Here is a 22,091-nt window from a genome sequence, read left to right on the forward strand (position 1 = left end):
CTAAGATTTAACCTAGGAATCCTGAGTGTTCGTTCTTTGCCTTCCTTGAGATGTCAGGCAAGTCGCCTGGGTGCAGACAGATCAGGCGATCCTTCGGGGACTGCCCAGGCGGCAGCCTCCCCTCTGCTTGTGCTTTTCACTCGAGGCTTCCCCGGTGTGCCCGCCCCCTGCCTCCGTGAGTTCATGCCAAACCTCGAAGTAAGCTCGGCCAACCGTGTCTACCAACCCACTGGCAAGGTTTGGCTCAGAAACTGCATGTACTGTTTAACATTTTTAAATTCTTATTTTTAATTTTCTTCTGTAAATAATAAGAATCTATCTATATAAAGATTTTTCTCCCCCAGTTCCAGAGGAAGCAAACTAGTATCAGTGTCTCTGTTCATCCAAATTTAGGTTTAGCCAACCTTCTCTTGTAGCTTGGAATAGTAGTTCTTATGATAAATCCATACTTTCCCATAAGCTGGAGAAATGTAGACTCATTCATGTCAAACCGAGAATGGGAAGCTAGTGTGCTTATTGCTCGACTAGCATTCTTTACTGAAATGTAAAGAAAGTGGAAAGAGAACACTGCTGTTGCGATTGTGTTCTTAGGAACTCACTGATTTCAGATGAGTGGAGAGTTGAGGAGTAAATCCCACATTCTTCTAGCTCAGTGAAGGGTGACTTCTTAATATAAATCTTCTCCTGAAGAAAAAGAGCATTTTGTTTGGGGTCAAAGATGGTCACGAGCCAGTATGTGAACCTGGATGAATGTCTTAGTGTCTTCTTGCTCCCCTTATGTATAAAATTGGACAGTAATATATTTTTGTGAGTATTAAATAAGCTTTAGAGATCATCCATTAGATGAAGTGAGGCTGGATGGGAACAAACATTTGTTGTACATATTACAACAGATAATGTCCACTGTTCTCTTTAACAATGTTGCTTATTCTGTGCCACCTTTTCTAAAAACAAGGCTTTGAATGGACAATCACTTGCTCAAGATTATTCATCTAATAAATGACAGAACTGGGAACCAAACCCCACATAATACTACATACCTATTGAAATGAGTATTTCTTTCCTTCCCTGGACTCTGTCGTAAAGTGGGAAAGAAAGACCAGGCATAGAAGTAGGTAATAAGTGCTAACTTTTCTGTCAAGTTAAATTTTCTTTTGTGACAAACTAATTTGTATATTATTCAGTAAAAGTCTTATGAAAGGATTTCTTTTGAAATTCTGGAACACTGATGTAGAGTTCCAAGAACATGTTTTGAAGTTTGAATGACTTACACAAAAAAGCAGTATAGACCTTTTTAGTGAACTATTGGAAAAGATTGATCTTATTATTATAACATGTCTGTAATAGCCTTAAATTATCATATCATAAAAATTACTGAATTAATAAAGTGGAAACCTAAAGGCATAAAACAGATCATAGTCTACCTAGATTACAAAAGTTCATGTGTTCAAAGCAGAAACGTTCATCCTTGTACCATAATAAAATTATTTGCAAGGTCGGCTTCATTAAGTTAGACTAGGATATTACATTCTAACCCTAAGTCAGAGTTGTTTGTCACAAGATCAGTTCAGTTCAGTTCAGTTGCTCAGTCGTGTCCAACTCTTTGCAACCCCATGGACCACAGCACGCCAGACCTCCCTGTCCCTCACCAACTCCCAGAGTCTATCCAAACTCATGTCCATCAAGTCAATGGTGCCATCCAGCCATCTCATCCTCTGTCGTCCCCTTCTCCTCCGGCCCTCAATCTTTCCCAGCATCAGGGTCTTTTCCAATGGTCAGCTCTTCGCATCAGGTGGCCAAAGTATTGGAGTTTCAGCTTCAACATCAGTCCTTCCAATGAACACCCAGGACTAATCTCCTTTAGAATGGACTGGTTGGATCTCCTTGCAGTCCAAGGGACTCGCAAGAGTTTTCTCCACCGCCACAGTTCAAAAGCATCAATTCTTTGGTGCTCAGCTTTCTTTATAGTCCAACTCTCACATCCATACATGACCACTGGAAAAAGTACGCAAGATCAGCACTACTTGGCAAATGCTTACCTCTTGAGTCAGAGACAGATGCTCTTGGGTTTGTGTTATTTTGCAAACAGATCAATTCACTAATGGGGTTGTAGAAAGAACGTGAAGTCTTGAGTCTTGAGTATTCTGATTACATTACTTTGGCTTTTCAGTTTAACAATGAAAGCTTAAAAGCTTCAACGTTTAAACAATTTTTGTTTTCCCTTTTCAGTTGCTCCACCCACAAGGTTAAGATACAATGTATTATCTCATGATAGTATCCAGATTTCATGGAAGGCTCCAAGAGGGAAATTTGGTGGATACAAACTTCTTGTGACTCCAGCTTCAGGTAAAAAAATCAACTGTGTTTTCGAGTGTTAGCAACTTCCGGCACACAGGAAACTAAGACGTATAGTGCCAAGTGTTGCTTTAATCTCATTCGAAAGACTTGTGTTTTATTTAATCTTTTGAGCTTGAGATCTTATCCTCTACTCAAGAAAATAATATTGCCTCAAATCTAAAGCCTAGCTATTGGGCTCACCGTAATTTTCATACCATCAAAAATCCTCCCTACCTCTGTTTCAACGTGGATGAACACTTTTGGTCTATGGACGCTTGAAAGTTACCTCCAATGGCTGTGACCAGCTGAGTAAATTATGATTAATTATGTTGTTCTTTAGTTGCTAAGTTGTGTCCGACTCTTTTGCAACCCCATAGGTTATAGCCTGCCAGTCTCCTCTGTTCATGGAATTTTCCAGGCAAAAATACTGGAGTGGGTTGTCATTTCCTCCTCCAGGGGATCTTCTCCTGCCAGGAATCAAACCTGGGTCTCCTGAGTCTCCTGCATTGGCAGGAAGATTCTTTACCATTGAGCCACCTACAATTAATTAACTTAATAGAATATTATTCAGCAATGATGCATTAAGTTATAAACTCTAAGTAGACACGGTGGGCATAAATGATGCATTAAAGCAAGAAAAGCAAAAGTTAAACAGACTTACTGATCATGAGGATAAAATAGTTGTGTAAAACTTTTAACAATTACATTTTGGTTGTGTTTTTTCTTTCTCATTTCATGTTTTTGATTTATAATCAACTGAAACAGTACAGGGTGTGTTGGGAATTCCCTGGTGGTTAGGACTTGACGTTCTTGTTGCCAAGGCCAAGGGGTTCAATCCCTGGTCAGGGGACTAAAATCCTGCAAGCCATGCAGTGTGGCCAAAACCCAAAACAAACAGAAATACAGAGCGTGCAGAGGAGCGCTGCTGCTGCTGCACGGGGGTCACGGAGACTTGGTTCAAGCCCTCGTTCCTCCATTCCAGCTGGTCGTTGAGTGTCTCAGCGCCTCAGTTTCCTCCTCCAGGGGACGTGCGACAGTATTGGTGCCCGTCTCATGGGGTTGCCGCGAGGCTTGAAGCTCAGAGCGAGGTCTGGGAACGGCAGCGCCCGTTGCCTGAGAACAAATACAGAACGTGCGGCCCGCAGCCTACCCTTTGCACCGGCGCCTGAGCGTGAGGTTTCCCGCGCACATTCACGGGAAGGACTGGCCGTGCGGACTAAATGAGCCGGTAGACAAAGCACGGCGGTGCCCGGCCGATCCAAGGGCTCAGTAAGCCTTAGCCGTGATTGTAGCAAGAAGCTCCGCAGTGTTCTCTCAGGTCTCCCTTCTTCCCATAAAATCCAATTTCACATAGTCCATACATACTCAGTAATAGCCTGTTTGTGTAACGTGTATGTATTTATATAAATGTAACATTTGCTCCTTCTGTTGGTGATAAAAATGGTCACAGAGAGCTGGACCCCCTTCTGTTGGAGGCCTCATCCCAACTCATTTAAAGAGGAAGACATGCTCTGTTACTTCTAAGTGGGGACATCTTACTCTGTAGTGGATTTAAAATCTCAAAACAGACAGATGACATATTTGGCTTCTTGCTTGGTCACTAAAAAGAAACCTTTCCTTATTAGCACATGTTAGGCACAGACTCCATAGAATGACTCTGGTTCAGAAAACGACACACACTCTCCCCATGTTGACCCTCGGAAGTGACTCAGTCATGGACAGCTTTACTGTATTCTCAAGCCTCCGTTCAGAGTTTTCATTGCAGAACACTGCCCGACTTTTAAATAACTTTGACTTCTAAAATTGCAGTTTGTTTTCTAAAATAAACCATCGTGGGAAATTTAAGAGGCTCTTGAACATTATTGTGATGCTAACGGTCAGTATAAAAGTCCCTTATTTGTCATACCTCTGAGAATTCCCTTTGTCTTGAAAAATAATTAATTTCCCTCCAAGTAATCAGTAGGTTAATTTTTTTTGATTAAGTGCTGGTAACACCAAACTCTTCGGTACTCCAAGCAAGTGTGACTGAAGGATCAGGCCCTTAGAAGTGATGTGGAGGACTTCCCTGGGGGTGCAGTGCGTGGGAATCTGCCTGCCAGCGCAGGGGACACCGGTTCAATCCCTGGGCCAGGAAGATCCCACATGCTGTGGAGCAGCTAAGCCTCTGCACCACGACTGCTGAGCCCGTGTCCTGCAGCTCCTGAAGCCCGCCCGCCCACAGCCTGTGCTCCTCAGCACGATGTGTGCACGCGTGCTAAGTCACTTCAGTCGTGTCTGACTCTTTGTGACCCCATGGACTGTAGCCCACTGGGCTCCTCTGGCCATGGGCTTCTCCAGGCAAGAATACTGGAGTGGGTTGCTATGCCCTCCTTCAGGGGATCTTCCCGACCCAGGGATCAAACTCATGTCTCCCCGAGTTTCTTACGTCTCTTGTGTTGGCAGGCCGGGTTCTTTACCAGTAGTGCCCCCTGGGAAGCCCCCATAACAAGATAAGCCACCGCATCGAGAAGCCTGCTCACCACAGCTAGCTGCTGCTGCTGCTAAGTCGCTTCAGTCGTGTCCGACTCTGTGTGACCCCAGAGACGGCAGCCCACCAGGCTCCTCTGTCCCTGGGATTCTCCAGGCAAGAACACTGGAGTGGGTTCCATTCCTTCTCCGATGCATGAAAGTGAAAAGTGAAAGTGAAGTCGCTCAGTCATGTCCGACTCCTAGCGACCCCATGGACTGCAGCCCACCAGGCTCCTCTGTCCATGGGATTTTCCAGGCAAGAGCACTGGAGTGGGGTGCCAGTGCCTTCTCCCACTACAGCTAGAGGAAGCTGCAAAAGCAGTGAAGACCCAGTGCAGCCAAGAATAAATAAACAAATAAAATTATCTTTTTAAAAAAGAAATGACTTGGGTGGTTTTTCAATCAACTTCAGCCTCACCCCTTGGCCATCTCTGCTGTAGCGTCTCCAAAAGCAGACCTCACTTCCTGCTTAAACACCCCAATGACAAGCAGAAACGGAGGGAGAAAGCAGATAATTTCTCGATGAAAACTGGGTTTATTTTCCATGGCGACCCAGTGTCCATGCTGCCGTGACCCAAGCCAGGAAGACAGTCTTGACACTCCGGTATCGACTTGATCAAGCCTAAAATAAATAGAGTAAATAAAAGGAGTAATAAGTGAATCTAGACGAAGCATGTCTGTAGCTGTTTCAGCACTAGGAGATGAGCTCTGCATGTTGCTTATACCAGTCTTTCCCAAAGTGCTTTCCAGGATGTTTAGCAGGATGTGATAGCTGTTACATAATCAAATGGTTTAATGGTCAGATAAATTTGAAGAATGCCATTCTAAACAGAGGTAAAGCTTTTTTATTACAGGATTCTCAAAGTCTTTAAACGAGTATACCATATGTCTCTCAGGAATTCTAGAGCACAGAGTTTTTCTAAGGCATTTTTTTCTTTTTCGTGAAACACGTAGTGAAGGATTCATCTGATGCACTTTGTCAAGGATGAGCTTTAAATGATAGGTGTTTCTGAAACCAAGTTTATCCTCTTGGACATAAACGCATGTATAGAGGTGGGTTTGGGCAGGAGACAGGCTCAGCTCTGCCTTACAGTGGTGGGCAGCAGAGGTGACATGATGATCATTTTTCAGACTTAACATAACTAATTTTATTGTATTGAGTGCTAAGTGACTTCAGTCATGTCCGACTCCTTGTGACCCTATGGCCTGTGGCCCGCCAGGCTCCTCTGTCCATGGGATTCTCCAGGCGAGAATACTGGAGGGCGTTGCCACGCTCTCCTCCACGGGATCTTCCCACCCCAGGGACTGAACCCGCGTCTCTTATGTCTCCCGCATTAGCCGACGGGTTCTTTACCACTAGCACCACCTGTGATTAAAATACTGTAGCCTGTGTTATACTTGATTAATTCAGCAAATTTCTGGCCCTTTTGCTGCTACTGCTGGAGGAGCAGTTTTAAGTTAATTTTCCTTTTCTCAGGCAGTAACCACTGCCAGAAATAGAGAAGAATGCATGTCTGGAACTTTGCTGTCAAGTTGATACTGAATCATTAGCGTTTTCAGCAAAACTTAGAGGTCAGTCTGGTTTGATGGAGAGACCATGGGAGTTTGGGATCTTTTCCAGAAAGAAGCTAACTTTTAAGTAGCCAGACGATGAGTGGTTCCTTCAGCATTCTGAGCCAGTGATGCTCAGATTCAGGGTAATTAGATCGCTAATGCTTCAGACATGCTTTGACTCGCTTTAGAGAGGCCGTAGGGAAAGTGACAGTGTTGGAAACTGCGTTCAGCCCGTCCGTATCTTTCCGTTCATTTTCAGGCGGCCTTCTTTCCTTGCAAAGTGTATCTGACACTCAGGGCTGACTGTCTTCTGATCTCAGGCCATGGCTTTCCCTAGTGGATCAAAGCAACAGTGTGTTATGCGAAAGATGTTTGTGAATGTGTTTTCACCTACTTTAGACAACTGTTTAAGCTGTCTAATGCAAAGAGTAAAACTGAAAATGAGGATGGAAATTATACGAAAAATAAGTATTATGCATACTCACCATTATACCCGTTTTTAAATATCTTCACCTTTAAAATCTAGATTTCTGGTTAATGAAATTTCTTAATGGACACAGTTTATGTACTTCTTAGAACTGATTTATCTTTCTGTTTTATTTTAGGTGGAAAAACCAATCAACTGAATCTCCAGAACACTGCAACGAAAGCAATTATTCAAGGTCTTATGCCAGACCAGAATTACACGGTTCAGATTATTGCATACAATAAAGACAAAGAAAGCAAGCCAGCCCAAGGTCAATTCAGAAGTACGTATTTCCAGAATAGAGTGCTGCCATGGGACTCTGTTCCAGGGCTGAGTCTGAGTCTGTTGTAGATATTGTGCCGGGTTAACCCTGGATTGTTCAGATTTGACGAGATCTTAGGAGATCTTCAGTCTAATCTTCCGTGAGTTCCTTCTGTCTCCAATACTCACTGCTGCTTATCCTTTCAGTTTTAGTTTAAAAAATTTTTATTGGAATATAGTTGCTTTATGGTGTTGTGTTAGTTTCTGCTCTGCAGCAAAGTGAATCAGCTGTCTGCATGCATAGACCCCCTCTTTCTTGGAGTTCCTTCCCATCAGGTCACCACAGCACACGGAGTAGAGCTCCCTGTGCTACAGGGTAGGTTCTCACGAGTTATCTATTTTAAATGTGTGTGCGCAATTGCTCAGTTGTGTCCGACTCTTTGCTACCCCATGGACTGTAGCCTGTTAGGCTCCTTGGTCCATGGGATTCTCCAGGCAAGAATACTGGAGTGGGCGGCCATTTCCTGCCCCCGGGGATCTTCCCGATCCAGGGATGGAATCCACATCTCGTGTGTCTCCTGCACTGGCAGGCGGGTTCTTTACCACCGGGCCACCTGGGAAGCCCATTACGTATGTTAATCCCAGTCTCCCAATTCCTCCCACCCTCCTTTCCCCACTTGGTGTCCATATGTTTGTTCTCTGTGTCTCTTCCTGCTTCGCAAATAGGTTCGTTGGTACCATTTTTCTAGATTGCATGCATATGCATTAATACATGGTATTTGTTTTATATTACTTCACTCTGTAACAGTCTCTAGGTCCGTCCACGTCTGTGCAAATGGCACAGTTTCGCTCCTTTGTGGCTGGGTAACACTCCATCCCATGTGTGTGCCACGTCTTCATCCGTTCCTCTGTTGATGGACATTTAGGTTGCTTTCGTGTCCTGGCTACTGTAAATCGTGCTGCAGTGAACAGTGAGGTGATGTATCTTTTGGAGTTACGGTTTTCAGTATGGAAGTGCCTTAAAAAATTAAAAATGGAACTACTGTATGACTTAGCAATCCCACTCCTGGGCAGATATCCGGAGAAAACCATAATTCCTTAAGTGTTGGTTTTTAAATCCTCTCCCTGACACTGTCCCTGAGCCTTATCTAGACATGTCATCTACCCAGTACATAATAGCTACTCAATAAATGCTTTTAGGACTCTGTGAAAGAAGGTGCTGTCTCTGCTGCAGGAGAGGGCTGGAAAGAGAATGGATGGGCGATGTCTTCATATCTGAGTCAGTCTCAGATACTGAGTTGGTCAAAGGAGTTGCATCCGGAGACACTCTAAGCAGAGGGGAACGCTCTGGGGCGGCCCCATCCATGATGGCCCTGTTCCCTTAGGAAACTTGTCCTGATGTTGAATTTAAAAGTTATCCGCAGAGGTCCTGATTCTTTCGCCTTTCAGGAGATGTTCATTCATTCACTAAATTTTTTTTTGTCACTTAAGTGCATGGCCACTAAGTACCAGGCCCTATTCTAGGCACTGGGAACACGACACGTTCCTGCCCCCAGGGACCGTATAGTCTAGGGCCCAGAGATCGCAGCAGCCCCCTCTTCCTGGAGGCGTCTTGTCTGATTTGTGGGCAGAGCTTTGTGTATCGTGCACGTGAACAGGAGAGGCTGGTCCTGGTTAACTTCCTGTGTTACTTCACTGTTAAGATCAGTTCAGTTCAGTTCAGTTGCTCAGTTGTGTCCAACGCTTTGCGACCCCGTGAATTGCAGCACGCCAGGCCTCCCTGTCCATCACCAATTCCCGGAGTTTACCCAAACTCATATCCATCGAGTTGGTGATGCCATCCAGCCATCTCATCCTCTGTCGTCCCCTTCTCCTCCTGCCCTCAATCCCTCCCAGCGTAAGAGTCTTTTCCAATGAGTCAACTCTTCTCATGAGGTGGCCAGAGTACTGGAGTTTCAGCTTTAGCATCATTCCTTCCAAAGAAATCCCAGGGCTGATTTCCCCCAGAATGGACTGGTTGGATCTCCTTGCAGTCCAAGGGACTCTCAAGAGTCTTCTCCAACACCACAGTTCAAAAGCATCAATTCTTCGGCACTCAGCCTTCTTCACAGTCCAACTCTCACATCCATACATGACCACAGGAAAAACCATAGCCTTGACTAGACGAACCTTTGTTGGCAAAGTAATGTTTCTGCTTTAGAATATGCTATCTAGGTTGGTCATAACTTTCCTTCCAAGGAGTAAGCGTCTTTTAATTTCATGGCTGCAGTCACCATCTGCAGTGATTTTGGAGCCCCCCAAAATAGAGTCTGACACTGTTTCCACTGTTTTCCCATCTATTTGCCATGAAGTGATAGGACCAGAGGCCATGATCTTCGTTTTCTGAATGTTGAGCTTTAAGCCAACTTTTTCACTCTCCACTTTCACTTTCTTCAAGAGGCTCTTTAGTTCCTCCTCACTTTCTGCCATAAGGGGGCTGTCATCTGTGTATCTGAGGTTATTGATATTTCTCCTGGCAATCTTAGACTCCTTAAAAAAACCCAACTCAACATTAAGTACAATTTTAAACTTAAAAAATCGACACAATTGTAAAATCATCCCCTGAATGCCCATCAGTGGCTTCAACAATTAACCATTCATGGTCAGTCCTGTCAATCTATACCCCTACAGCCCCCTGTCTCGTATGATTTTGATGTAAATCCCAGACATCGTTTCAGACAACAGCAGCTTACTTTTGAATTTATGTTTTAACTGGAGGATAATCGTTTATGATGCTGTGTTGGTTTCTGCTGTGCAGCGATGTGCATCAGCCGTAAGTACACACACGTCCCCCCGAACCTCCCTCCCATGCCCACCCCGCCCCACCCCTCTGCCTTGTCACGAGCATCAGGTGAAGCTCGCCGGGTCACACACAGCTTCCCCGGCTGTTTTGCGTACGGGGATGCGTATGTTTCGATGCTGTCCCTCAGTCTGTCCTTCCCCTTCTGTGTCCACAAGTCTGCACTCCATGTCTGCAGCACCATGCTTGCTCCTGCAAATAGGTTCAGCAGAAACATTTTCTAGATTCCATATATGTGTTAACGTTCAATATTCTTCTCTTTCTGACTCACTTCACTTTGTACGACAGGTCCTAGGTTCATCCGCCTCACTAAAACTGACTCAAATGTGCTCCTTTTTATGGCTGAGTAAATTCCATCATATATATGTACCGTAACTTCTTTATCCACTCATCTGCCAATGAACATTTAGGTTGCCTGCGTGTCCTAGCTATTGTAAATTGTGCTGCAACGAACACCGGGGTGCACATGTCTTTTTTTTTTTTTCTTCTTTTTTTTTAGATTTTATTTTATTTTTAAACTTTACAATATTGTATTGGTTTTGCCAAATATCAAAATGAATCCGCCACAGGTATACGTGTGCTCCCCATCCTGAACCCTCCTCCCTCCTCCCTCCCCATACCCTCCCTCTGGGTCATCACAGTGCACCAGCCCCAAGCATCCAGTATCCTGCATCGAACCTGGACTGGCGACTCGTTCCATATATGATATTATACGTATTTCAATGCCATTCTCCCAAATCTTCCCACCCTCTCCCTCTCCCACAGAGTCCAAAAGACTGTTCTATACATCAGTGTCTCTTTTGCTGTCTCATATACAGGGTTATTGTTACCATCTTTCTAAATTCCATATATATACGTTAGTATACTGTATTGGTGTTTTTCTTTCTGGCTTACTTCACTCTGTATAATAGACTCCAGTTTCATCCACCTCATTAGAACTGATTCAAATGTATTCTTTTTAATGGCTGAGTAATACTCCATTGTGTATATGTACCATAGCTTTCTTATCCATTCATCTGTTGATGGACATCTAGGTTGCTTCCATGTCCTGGCTATTATAAACAGTGCTTCGATGAACATTGGGGTACACTTGTCTCTTTCAATTCTGGTTTCCTCAGTATGTATACCCAGCAGTGGGATTGCTGGATCATAAGGCAGTTCTATTTCCAGTTTTTAAAGGAATCTCCACACTGTTCTCCATAGTGGCTGTACTAGTTTGCATTCCCACCAACAGTGTAAGAGGGTTCCCTTTTCTCCACACCCTCTCCAGCATTTATTGCTTGTAGACTTTTGGATCGCAGCCATTCTGACTGGCGTGAAATGGAAAAATATGGAACGCTTCACGAATTTGCGTGTCATCCTTGCGCAGGGGCCATGCTAATCTTCTCTGTATCGTTCCAATTTTAGTATATGTGCTGCCGAAGTGAGTACAGCACGTGTCTTTTTGAACTATGGTTTCCTTAGGCTATATGCCCAGTAGTGGGATTGCCAGGTCATATAATAGTTTTATTCCTAGTTTTTTTAAAGAAAGTCTCCATACTGTTCTCCATGGTGGCTGTATCAATTTACATTCCTACCAACCGTGCAAGATGGTCCCCTTTTCTCCACTTCCTCTCCAGCGTTTATTGTTTGTAGACTTTTTGATGAGGGCCATTCTGACCAGTGTGAGGTGATACCTCATTGTAGTTTTGATTTGTGTTTCTCTAATAATGAGCAATGTTCAAATAACAGTAGCTTTTTAAAGGGTTAATCCACAAACCGGGGAGACCGTGGGTTCTAGGACTCTGTGTTCAGCCGTGGATTTTTCTATCCTCCCTTCCTTTTCTTCATTCTCTTCTAAGTAACATTTTATAAGTTGCATTTTGTGATTTTTTTCTTAAAAAAAAACAAAACTCTATTAACCTGCTACCTCTTGAAACTTCTGAACAAAGACATTCGGCCAATCCACCTGTCAGCAGGACATACAGATGTTTTAAAATGTTACATTCTTTTGAGGTTCACATGTCTGAAAGCTCTGGGAAAGAGTTTCATGTTATTTTCACTATAAAGCAGCCTCTGTCTCATTTTATTGGCACTGTGCTTCAGTCTCTGGCCTCCGACATTCCAACGTGAGTAAGGGAAATAACTTTTCTTAACGTTTGTGAGAAGCAGGAAAAAGGACAAAGAGAAATGATTCATTTCACTTTAGTCTTAAGGTTTAGTGAGATTGATTGCGGCAAATATTCCACTGACTAGCAGCCTAAGAAGCATAAGTAGCCTTAAAAAGCTTTGTTAGCTGCTTCCTCGAACGTTTAAAAGGAAATGCATTTGCTTTCAGCTTGCTTAGCTCTGCTGAAATAATCTTAGTGAAACCATCTACTTGCTTACTTAGATAAATTATATGAAGCATATATATATATATATTTGGGTGGGAGCGTGCTCCCCAGGTGGTGCCGGTGGTAAAGAACCCACCTACCAGTGCAGGAGACATAAGAGTTGCAGGTTTGATCTCTAGGTCGGGAAGATCTCCTGGAGAAGGAAATGGCCACCCACTCCAGTATTCTTACCTGGAAAATCCCATGGACAGAGGAGCCTGACAGGCTGCAGGCCATGGGGTCGCAAAGAGTTGGACACAACTGAAGTGACTTAGCATGCATACAGGCATATATATATTTTTCAGCTCTGTTATTTTTATTGGCAATATAGAGAGCTTAGTTCTTCCCAAATAACATTTTACAGGATGAAATTAAAATAACTTTGTTTGGAAGGCTTCCTTTTCCACTTTGCATTTCAGTTATGTGTTGGCTCCCTGTGAGGGGGAACCAAATGCTGGCCTCCTCCCTGGAATCCTTTCATGCTTGGGTCCAGGAAGGTGAGAGCCCAGAAAAGCCCTGTGGATGTAGGTTTGAAATTAGTGCAGGGATTCAAGTTCTTCATCAGTCAGTCTTCTGATACCCAGGGAAAATAAGTAACAGTCTTTGGATTTTGAAGACAAAGAGGCATGTCTGCACTGTCAGGATTCCCAATCAGGTGCGTGTATTTGGGCCTTTAAGTAGTTAAGCAGTTTAACGACTTCTGCAAATGGGGAGATGATTTGTGCCTGTTACTCTGTGCATTAACTCCATTAGCGCACAGTAGGGGCATGGTGGTGGTGGTGGTGTGAGTAATCCTGCTTCGCTCTCGACAGTCTGTTTTCCAATTGATATGCCTCCTCCGTGAGCAGCTTGGTGTGACCCGTGCGTTACATCTTGTGTGTGACCTAAGAACCCAATTCAAAGTGACTTACTGCTGCTTTTTTCCCCTTGTTCGTCTGTAGAACGGATTTTGGCCTATTTTGGCAAACGTTTTTTGGCCACTATTTTTCTCTTTGGAACCAATTTTGCTAATCTCTGCCTGAAAAATCTTGCTCATATTTCAAAGTTTGGCCCAAATGTCACCTTCCTGGTGAAATTTCCCAGTCTCCACTTTTGCAATTATTCTTTCCCAGGCCTATTTCTACTTTAGCACAACTCTCCTCCTATCAGAGTTGCAGACTTCTTTTCTTTTAGGGAATGTAAGCCGTCTGAGGTCATGGCCTATGTGGGGGTGGGGTTGAAGATGTGGATTTGGAAGTCATCCAAGGAGAGGGGAGATAAAATTGTAGGTGGGGTATGCAGAAATATGAGGCAAATGTTGTTTATGATTCTGTTTCAGGAATGGAAGCAGAAAAATGTTCCAAAGAACGAGAATGTAAACGGGGGCTGAGAGGAACATGAAAAAACCCAGGATAAGGCTTTTGTAAAAATTGAGAAAGAAAAGAATTTAAAGGAAGGGGTGTTCCAAAGTGGTTAACCCTTATAAAGAAATCAGAAGATGAGGTCTAAAAAATGGATTTAGAAAATTAGAACATCAGTGGAAATAGAAGGATTAAGGCAACTTGTATTTATTATGATTTTCAATCGCGGAATTTAATCTCAAGTACCAGAAAGCCAAGAAAGGCTTCTAAGGGAAGGAATCATAAAACTAGAGAAACCCGACCTTGGCAGGTAGTAAGTCTGAAGTCTTTTCAGCAGTGGGAAGCCGATAGAAAGAAGAGGAGGAAGAGATGATAAAGGCAGGATTCAAGGGGTAACCCTGGAGAAGGCAGGAAGGATGGTTCAGAGGAAACCACTGTTTACCCCACAGAGCTCACCTTCCAACAAGTTTGCTGATTCCCATGAAGTGAGTGCAGTAATTAAATGGAATATCTTGCCATGAGGTCACTTCCTCGTTTCACAGGGTATTTTATTTGTGCACATAGAGAGAAGTCAATGGCACCCCACTCCAGTACTCTTGCCTGGAAAATCCCATGGATGGAGGAACCTGGAAGGCTGCAGTCCATGGGGTCGCTGAGGGTCGGACACGACTGAGCGACTTTACTTTCACTTTTCACTTTCATGCATTGGAGAAGGAAATGGCAACCCACTCCAGTGTTCTTGCCTGGAGAATCCCAGGGATGGGGGAGCCTGGTGGGCTGCTGTCTATGGGGTCACACAGAGTCGGACACGACTGAAGCGACTTAGCAGCAGCATTGCCATTTAGCGGTGACTCAGGGGCTTCCCTGGTGGCTCAGACAATAAAGAATCCGCCTGCAACGTGGGAGAGCTGGGTTCGATCCCTGGGTTGGGAAGATCCCTGGAGACAGGATTCTTGTCTCCAGTATTCTTGTCTGGAGAATTCCATGGACAGAGGAGCCTGGACTGTAGTCCATAGGGTTGTAAAAAGTCAGACATAGCCAAGCAACTGATACTAACCAACAAATAACTTAAAGCACCAAACCATGGCAGGAAAGCTGCTATGGAGAGAAAAGGAAAGCTGGTGGAGCAGATTGGATCGAATGTATTCAAGGCCCAAGGGTCATCTGGGTCCTGAATTTTTCATAATGGAAGTAATGAACAAGTGCTACTTTTTATTAGTAGGAAATTTTAAGTTTGAAAGAAAATCTTTACTGAGTTCTCCATCTTTTATTGCAGATAGACCAACTTCAAATGAGGATATATGTGGCTAAGACCTTTGTAGAATAGGGGCCACTCACAGGCCTCCCAGAAATCTGAAGACATAACTTAAACCCTATGCCAACACCTTCTGATTTTATAGATATGTTTTAGCTCCTTAGCCTGCTGATCCTTCATTCCCTCATGTCTGAAATGGGGCTAATCTTGAGATTTTATGTTATACACGATTAAATTTGATACATCTGCCCGTAGTGAATACTTGACTGAAGTAAATCTGTAAGTGACTTCTATGCTTTCCCATGACAAGACTGAAAAGAATAGCAGCTGCAATCTTCTAGAATGAGATTCTACCATGTAGCTAATTTCTACTTAAAGCTCTAAATACTTGCAAGGAGTTTAGTAAAAGCTCATTGAATATTTTCTTTTAGGTTTTAACCTAACATGTTGCTGTATTTTTACTTTTCTTCCAGTTAAAGATTTAGAAAAAAGAAAGGAGCCAAAACCCAGAGTCAAAGTTGTGGACAAAGGAGGCGAGAACAAACCATCTGTACCCGAGGAAGGTCAGACCTCACTTCCGTTTGCTTGCTGGGGAGGGTGGGCTGTCCTCAGAGCGCAGGCGCCCTGCGTTCTGGCCCTGCTGCCTCGGAGGAGGCGGATCTCCTGTGAAGCGTCCCTCGGCCTCTCTCCTCCCCTCCCCGCACGGAGCAGCTGTCAGCACTCCCCTCTCCCTTGCGTTCCCGTGTTTAACACACCACTAACTCCTAGTGAAGGCATTTTCTATTGAAATACCGACAGAATCTGTTCATTTCTTTCCATGTCTATTGCCAGTACGCCGCTAAGCTCCCCTTTCTTTGCTGGTGCATAGTATTTAGCAAGATCTCAATTTGCTCTCTGCCCAGAGGTTAGAGCAATCCTCGCAAAACAAACCCAACTCCGTATTTCACCCCCAACCCTGCCGTGGCCCCTCTGCCCCCGCCTCCCCTGCCCACATACCAGGAACCCCTTCCCAGCTTCAGTGGCCTCAGATGCAGGCCAGACCCTAACAGGACCTCCAGGACGCCTCAGTCTCCTGACCTCCTGCCTTCCTCCTTCTTCATCTGACAGCTCACTCTTTAATTTTGAAGCATTTCCACACACTGCAAAAAATACATGCTCCGAAGATTAGTTTCAGGGTTAAAGGATAGGCAAATTTTACATCTTGGATAGAGTCTACCAAACAGACACAGTTTTTTCAATAATTTATTCTTAAAACATACATTCTTTCCAACATTTGAAATTGTTTCAATGTTTTCCTATTTTTCTCCTAATAATTTTTAGATTTATATATATTTTAAGAATAAGTTATTGAAAACATTGTGTCTGTTTGGTGAATCCATCACAAACATACAATTTGCCCATCCGTTAACTCTGCAACTTCATTTTAGAAGCATGTATTTTTTGCAGTGTGTTTGTAAATTTTTGAATATAGCAAGACATATGGGGCTTCCCTGGTGCCTCAGATGGTAAAGAATCTGCCTGCAGTGCAGGAGACCCAGGTTTGATCCCTGGGCTGGGAAGATCCCTGGAGAAGGGAATGGCAACCCACTCCAGTACTCTTGCCGGGAGAATCCCATGGACAGAGGAGCCTGGCGGGCTACAGTCCATGGGGTCACAAAGAATCGAATGTGACTGAGAGACTAACCCTTTCACTTTTTTCATGTCAGATATATAAAAAGTATAAAAATAAGTGATAAACAACTTTGTCAAGAAAGCAGGTATAAACAGTAGAGTCGGAGCTCCTTGTACATCCCCGTATGTTCCTTTTCCTCCATTCTAACAGGCTACCAGTGTTTGAATTCAGTGTTTATTATTTCAATATGTGTCTTTATCATTTCATTACATAAATATATGAATCCTGAAACCATCTTTTAATTATGCATTTATATTTTAAATTTTGTATACATGCAATCAAAATATATGTTTGCAGCTTACTTTTTTTCTCCACAGAATATTAGATTTTTTTTGAGTTATCCATGTTGACTTATATACAGGCAATTTATTCATTTTTGTTATATAGAACTCCATTGTATAAATATAACCCAATATATTTAACTCTTATACTCTTGATGTTCCCAATATTTTGCTATTACAAAATTGATGTAAAAATTCTCGTTTATGTCGCCTTTTTCACACGTGGTAGAATTTCTCTCGAATACACACCTAGGTCTGGAATTACTCAGTTATGTGCGCATATCTTCATCTTGTTCATCTTGTCTATGGTGTCTTTATTTTATGTTTTTATAGCTAATATTTGCTTCTTTCCTTATTATATTTTTCTTTTACCACTTCCTGAATTGAATACTTATCTCATTAATTTTTGATATTTCTCCTTTTTATTGTGTGGATTTTAAAACTACAGATATCCAAGTACTACTTCAGCTGTATCACGTAGACTTTGATATGTAGTATTATTTTTATGTAGCTCAGGCTACATAATTTTTGATTTCTACTAGACTTTCTATTTTGACTCAGAGGTTGTTTATAAATATTTAATTTCTAAACATATGGAGTTATTTTAAAAAGATAATGTATTTGCTATTGGTATCTAACAATTGCGTTATGGTAGGAATATTTTTAAAAAGTTTGTTCAGACTTTTTTTTTAATTGTTTAAATGTGCTTTTTTTCTTTTCTTTTCTCTCTCTCTGTTTCTTTCTTTTTAACCATTCCCTGTATTCTTGACAATACATTCTCAATGTATTCTTGAGGTGTTTTTTTTTTAAACGTTCCCTATATTCTTCAGAATACATCTGTGTGTTCTTGAGAAAAATTTTAATCTCTGCGTCAGAGAGATTTGTCCATTTCTCTTTGTAAATTCTGGCAATTTTGCTCTATATTAGAGGCTAGATTCATGACAAGTTGTTATATTTTCCTAGTGAATCATTCTTTTTTTAAAAGCAGTTTTCTTTATCCTTAGTAATTCAATATTTTCTTATAGTGATACCAACTTATTTTGTTTAGTAGTGACATGATTTAGTAATTCTGTATACTTTAACTCTCACCCTATTTGCATCCTAAGGTTCAAGGTGAGTAAATATTTTAAAGAGTATTTAATTGGATTTTAAAAATCATCTCTTACAATCTTTGTATTTTAATTAGTATCCATAGTTAGTATGGATACTAATTAATTAATTTAATTAGTTTATTAATTTAACTAACTAATTAATTAATTTAATTAGTATCCATAATTAGTATCCATATCCACTTACATTTTGGATTTGCCATTTATTTTATACATTTTGCTACATTTTCCCTTGTATGCCTTACTTAATTAGAATTGTTCAACTTAAAGAAAAATACATTTCCCCTTTACTGAACTAGCTGATATTTAATCCTTTTATATTTTTGGATGATTATAGTTAAATTTTTAGCATTCATACAGCCAAAATCTATAACTAAGAAATATATTTACCATTCCCTAACCAGTCCAAGTTTTTATAGTACTTTAACTTTAATTATCTACCTTCTATATTTTACATAATTATAACAAATATGTTAATTTTGACATTTTTTGCCTTACAAAGGTATTGTATTTCTAACAATCATAATTTTAATCGTCTTTATTTGTCCGGCACCAGCGTTTATAAATTTCTTGGGTTGTTACTCCGTCTTGTATCTCAGGTTTTCTCTGCGTGTTCAGTTTCCTTTAGAGAAGATCTGTGGTGGTAAACTTAATTTTATTCACACAAAAATGTCTTCAGCCTGCACCCAATTTTGCAGGCCTAGCTGGGCGCCAGTTTGAGAGTGGTTTCTGATCATTTAGAAGATGTCTCACCGTCTTTTGGCTCTTGTTCACGACAAGTCTATTGACAGTCTAAATGTTCAGGTAATCTCTTTTCTCTACAGACGCTTTTCAGACTTTCTGTTCTTTGTCTTTGGTGTTTGGTTGTTTTATTACAGTAAGTCTAGTTGTAGATTTATTTGTGCTTCCATAATCTGGATTTAAAACTTTCACTAATTCTTTAAATTTTTCAACATTTAGTTCTTCCAATATTCTTTTTCTTAAGTATCTATTTCTTTCTCTTTTCTCTCTTTGTCTCTCTGTATTCAAATTATACTTATCATAGTCTCTTTTGATAATCTATGTCTCTTAACTTTCATATATTCTACCTCTCTCATTTTGTCTATGTCATTTTGGGTAATTTCTTTATCTTTCTAATAGAATACTAATTCTCTTCTTATGTCTTTAAAATCTGTTTTTTAGCTTGTCCTTTTTAATGAGTAATTTTTTTTCTAGAAATTATATTTGATTCTTTAAAAATCTTGCTAGAAATTTATATGGTGATTTGTTTCATTTTAGTGTTTTTTTTTAAGTTATTCTGATGTCCTAATCATGTTTATTTTACATTCTGAACCAAATAATTACATCTAGAGTATTTTAGGAGAAGGCAATGGCACCCCACTCCAGTACTCTTGCCTGGAAAATCCCATGGACGGAGGAGCCTGGTGGGCTGCAGTCCATGCGGTCGCTAAGAGTCGGACACGACTGAGCGGCTTCACTTTCACTTTTCACTTTCATGCATTGGAGAAGGAAATGGCAACCCACTCCAGTGTTCTTGCCTGGAGAATCCCAGGGACGAGGGAGCCTGGTGGGCTGCTGTCTATGGGGTCGCACAGAGTCGGACACCACTGAAGCGACTTAGCAGCAGCAGCAGCAGAGTATTTTAGGGATAAATGTTACTTTTCCTTTCTTTACTGGTTTCCATTCATGGTGCTTTTTTTCTTGTTTGATGTGTCACTTGCTCATTTGTGGGGCTTCTTTGCAGCGTGGTTTAGGAGCGTGCACCTCCAGAGATGTGCTCTTGGTTGCTACCCAATTGGAACCCTTTTCCATTAATTTCTTTGGGGGCGCTCTGGGCTTGTCAGTGGTTACAAGCTCTTCTGGGTAAACCGAGCTTTTTCTTACTTCCGTTTCACCTACTTGTTTTAACGTCCGTTGACGATTCTTGCCTGAGTCGGTGACTGCTGTACCGTTTCTGAAATGACAGTTTTTGTGACTTCATTGTTCAGTCTGCGTTTATTAGGCGGCATTCTACCATAGGGGCGATATTTCCCTTTTTCCATATTTGTTTATTTATGTGATTTTAATGAATGTTTATTGCATGTGGTGAATTGTAATCCATCACTACCATGTGTTTTGATGCTCAGATTATTCCAGAACTGCTTGGTGGGAGCTGTTTCAATTTCCTACGCCCTTTTTCTCTTTCAGCCACACTGCACAGGATGTGGGGTCTTCATTCCCTGAGTAGGGACTGAACCCGTACCCCATGCTAGAAGCCTGGAGTATTAACCACTGCACCTCCCGGGAAGTCCCTTCCCTGCCCTTTTAATATCACCCCTTATTCTCTAAGCTTTTCCTATTTCCTGGCACAAACTTTGCATTCCAGGCTCCTCTTATAGTTTTTCTGCCCTGCCCTGAAATCAACTTCTTTAAGGAGTCCTGGTTTCCTGTTATGGAGAATGGTGTATAGAAACCAAAGTGCGGGTCCTAGGTGTGCTTGGGTTGCCATTGCCTCTGGGTTGTCATTGCTTCTAGACCCTGTTTGCTGAGAGTACACACACACATACACGCACACATACACACACGCACATACACGCGTGCGCACACACACACACACCATTGTCTATCTATCATCTCTTATTGCATCTTGTATCTATCTTATATCCACAACACAGGGTTCATTCTAGCCTTTCCCTTTCCTTATTTATAACTCCTCTTTCAAGAGTGTTGGATAACATGACTCCTAAAATCTTAAATGCATCTACTTATATGCCCAATCATAAAAACAGTTTCAGAATTGCTAATCTATACACACAGCCAAATATTCTATTGACTAGAATTCAATGTTTGCCTTTAGTGTGGGGGATATAATAAAATGCCTGCGTTCAAAAGGGTCTTGTGTTAGTTCTTTCTGTCCCTCTTCACTGTGGTTTTCTATTCATTTTTAATACAGTTAGGTTAATCTGTGAGGACATAAAACATTAACGTGCTCCAAAAGTTTAAAAATGTGCAAAAGCATAACACTCTAAAGAAGTATGACTCCCCCTGTTTCTTTCACCCAGCTTTACTCAGCCCCTTTAAATAACCAAACTCATTAATTTCTAAATTATCTTCCTTGCATTTTTTGGGAAAGGGGATGTTATGTGTAAGTTCTCAGCCGAGTTGTGGCTTAGCATTCTTTGTCAGGCAGTATTTAAAGAATGGCAATCAAAGTGAAATCTGTTTTCCATCTATGGATTAGAGTTTGATCCCAGAATTTAGCTCTAGCTATATATTTGATGTGGAGAAGGCAATGGCAACCCACTCCAGTACTCTTGCCTGGAAAATCCCATGGGCGGAGGAGCCTGGTAGGCTGCAGTCCATGGGATCGCTAAGAGTAGAAAACCACTGACTGACTTCACCTTCACTTTTCACTTTCATGCATTGAAGAAGGAAATGGCAACCCACTCCAGTGTTCTTGCCTGGAGAATCCCAGGGACGGGGGAGCCTGGTGGGCTGCCGTCTATGGGGTCGCCCAGAGTCGGACACGATTGAAGTGACTTAGCAGCAGCAGCAGCAGATACTTGATGAAAGTGAAGAGGAGAGTGAAAAAGTTGGCTTAAAACTCAACATTCAGAAAACGAAGATCATGGCATCTGGTCCCATCACTTCATGGCAAATAGATGGGGAAACAGTGTCGGACTTTATTTTTTGGGGCTCCAAAATCACTGCAGATGGTGATTGCAGCCATGAAATTAAAAGACACTTACTCCTTGGAAGGAAAGTTATGACCAACCTAGATAGCATATTCTAAAGCAGAGGTATTACTTTGCCAGCAAAAGTCTGTCTAGTCAAGGCTAGGGTTTTTCCAGTGGTCATGTATGGATGTGAGAGTTGGACTGTGAAGAAGGTTGAGTGCCGAAGAATTGATGCTTTTGAACTGTGGTATTGGAGAAGACTCTTGAGAGTCCCTTGGACTGCAAGGAGATCCAACCAGTCTGTTGTCAAGGAGATCAGTCCTGGGTGTTCACTGGAAGGACTGATGCTGAAGCTGAAACTCCAGTACTTTGTCTACCTCATGCGAAGAGTTGACTCATTGGAAAAGCCCCTGATGCTGGGAGGGATTGGGGGCAGGAGGAGAAGGGGATGACAGAGGA

The 22,091-nt window shown here is 42.0% G+C and overlaps 1 protein-coding gene and 1 non-coding gene across 5 annotated transcripts in view; one reads left to right on the plus strand and one right to left on the minus strand.

Moving 5' to 3' along the window:
- The window catches only part of COL14A1 (collagen type XIV alpha 1 chain), a 233,441-nt gene that overhangs the window by 18,518 nt on the left and 192,832 nt on the right, over nucleotides 1-22,091 (plus strand). For all 4 annotated transcript variants that reach the window (XR_003514529.1, XR_003514530.1, XM_027561688.1 and 1 more), the window contains exons 3-5: nucleotides 2,230-2,346; nucleotides 7,005-7,148; nucleotides 15,388-15,477. Coding sequence is in view for 2 of the 4 variants with exons in the window: in XM_027561688.1 (XP_027417489.1) it covers nucleotides 2,230-2,346; nucleotides 7,005-7,148; nucleotides 15,388-15,477 (351 nt within the window). In the remaining 2 variants the exon portion in view is untranslated. The remainder of the gene's footprint in view (nucleotides 1-2,229; nucleotides 2,347-7,004; nucleotides 7,149-15,387; nucleotides 15,478-22,091) is intronic.
- On the minus strand, nucleotides 11,290-11,396 carry LOC113904524. Its single transcript, XR_003514544.1, has one exon. It is a non-coding gene; the product is annotated as a U6 spliceosomal RNA (small nuclear RNA).

The sequence above is a fragment of the Bos indicus x Bos taurus genome, chromosome 14 (assembly GCF_003369695.1).
Source record: "Bos indicus x Bos taurus breed Angus x Brahman F1 hybrid chromosome 14, Bos_hybrid_MaternalHap_v2.0, whole genome shotgun sequence".
Classification (NCBI taxonomy): domain Eukaryota; kingdom Metazoa; phylum Chordata; class Mammalia; order Artiodactyla; family Bovidae; genus Bos; species Bos indicus x Bos taurus.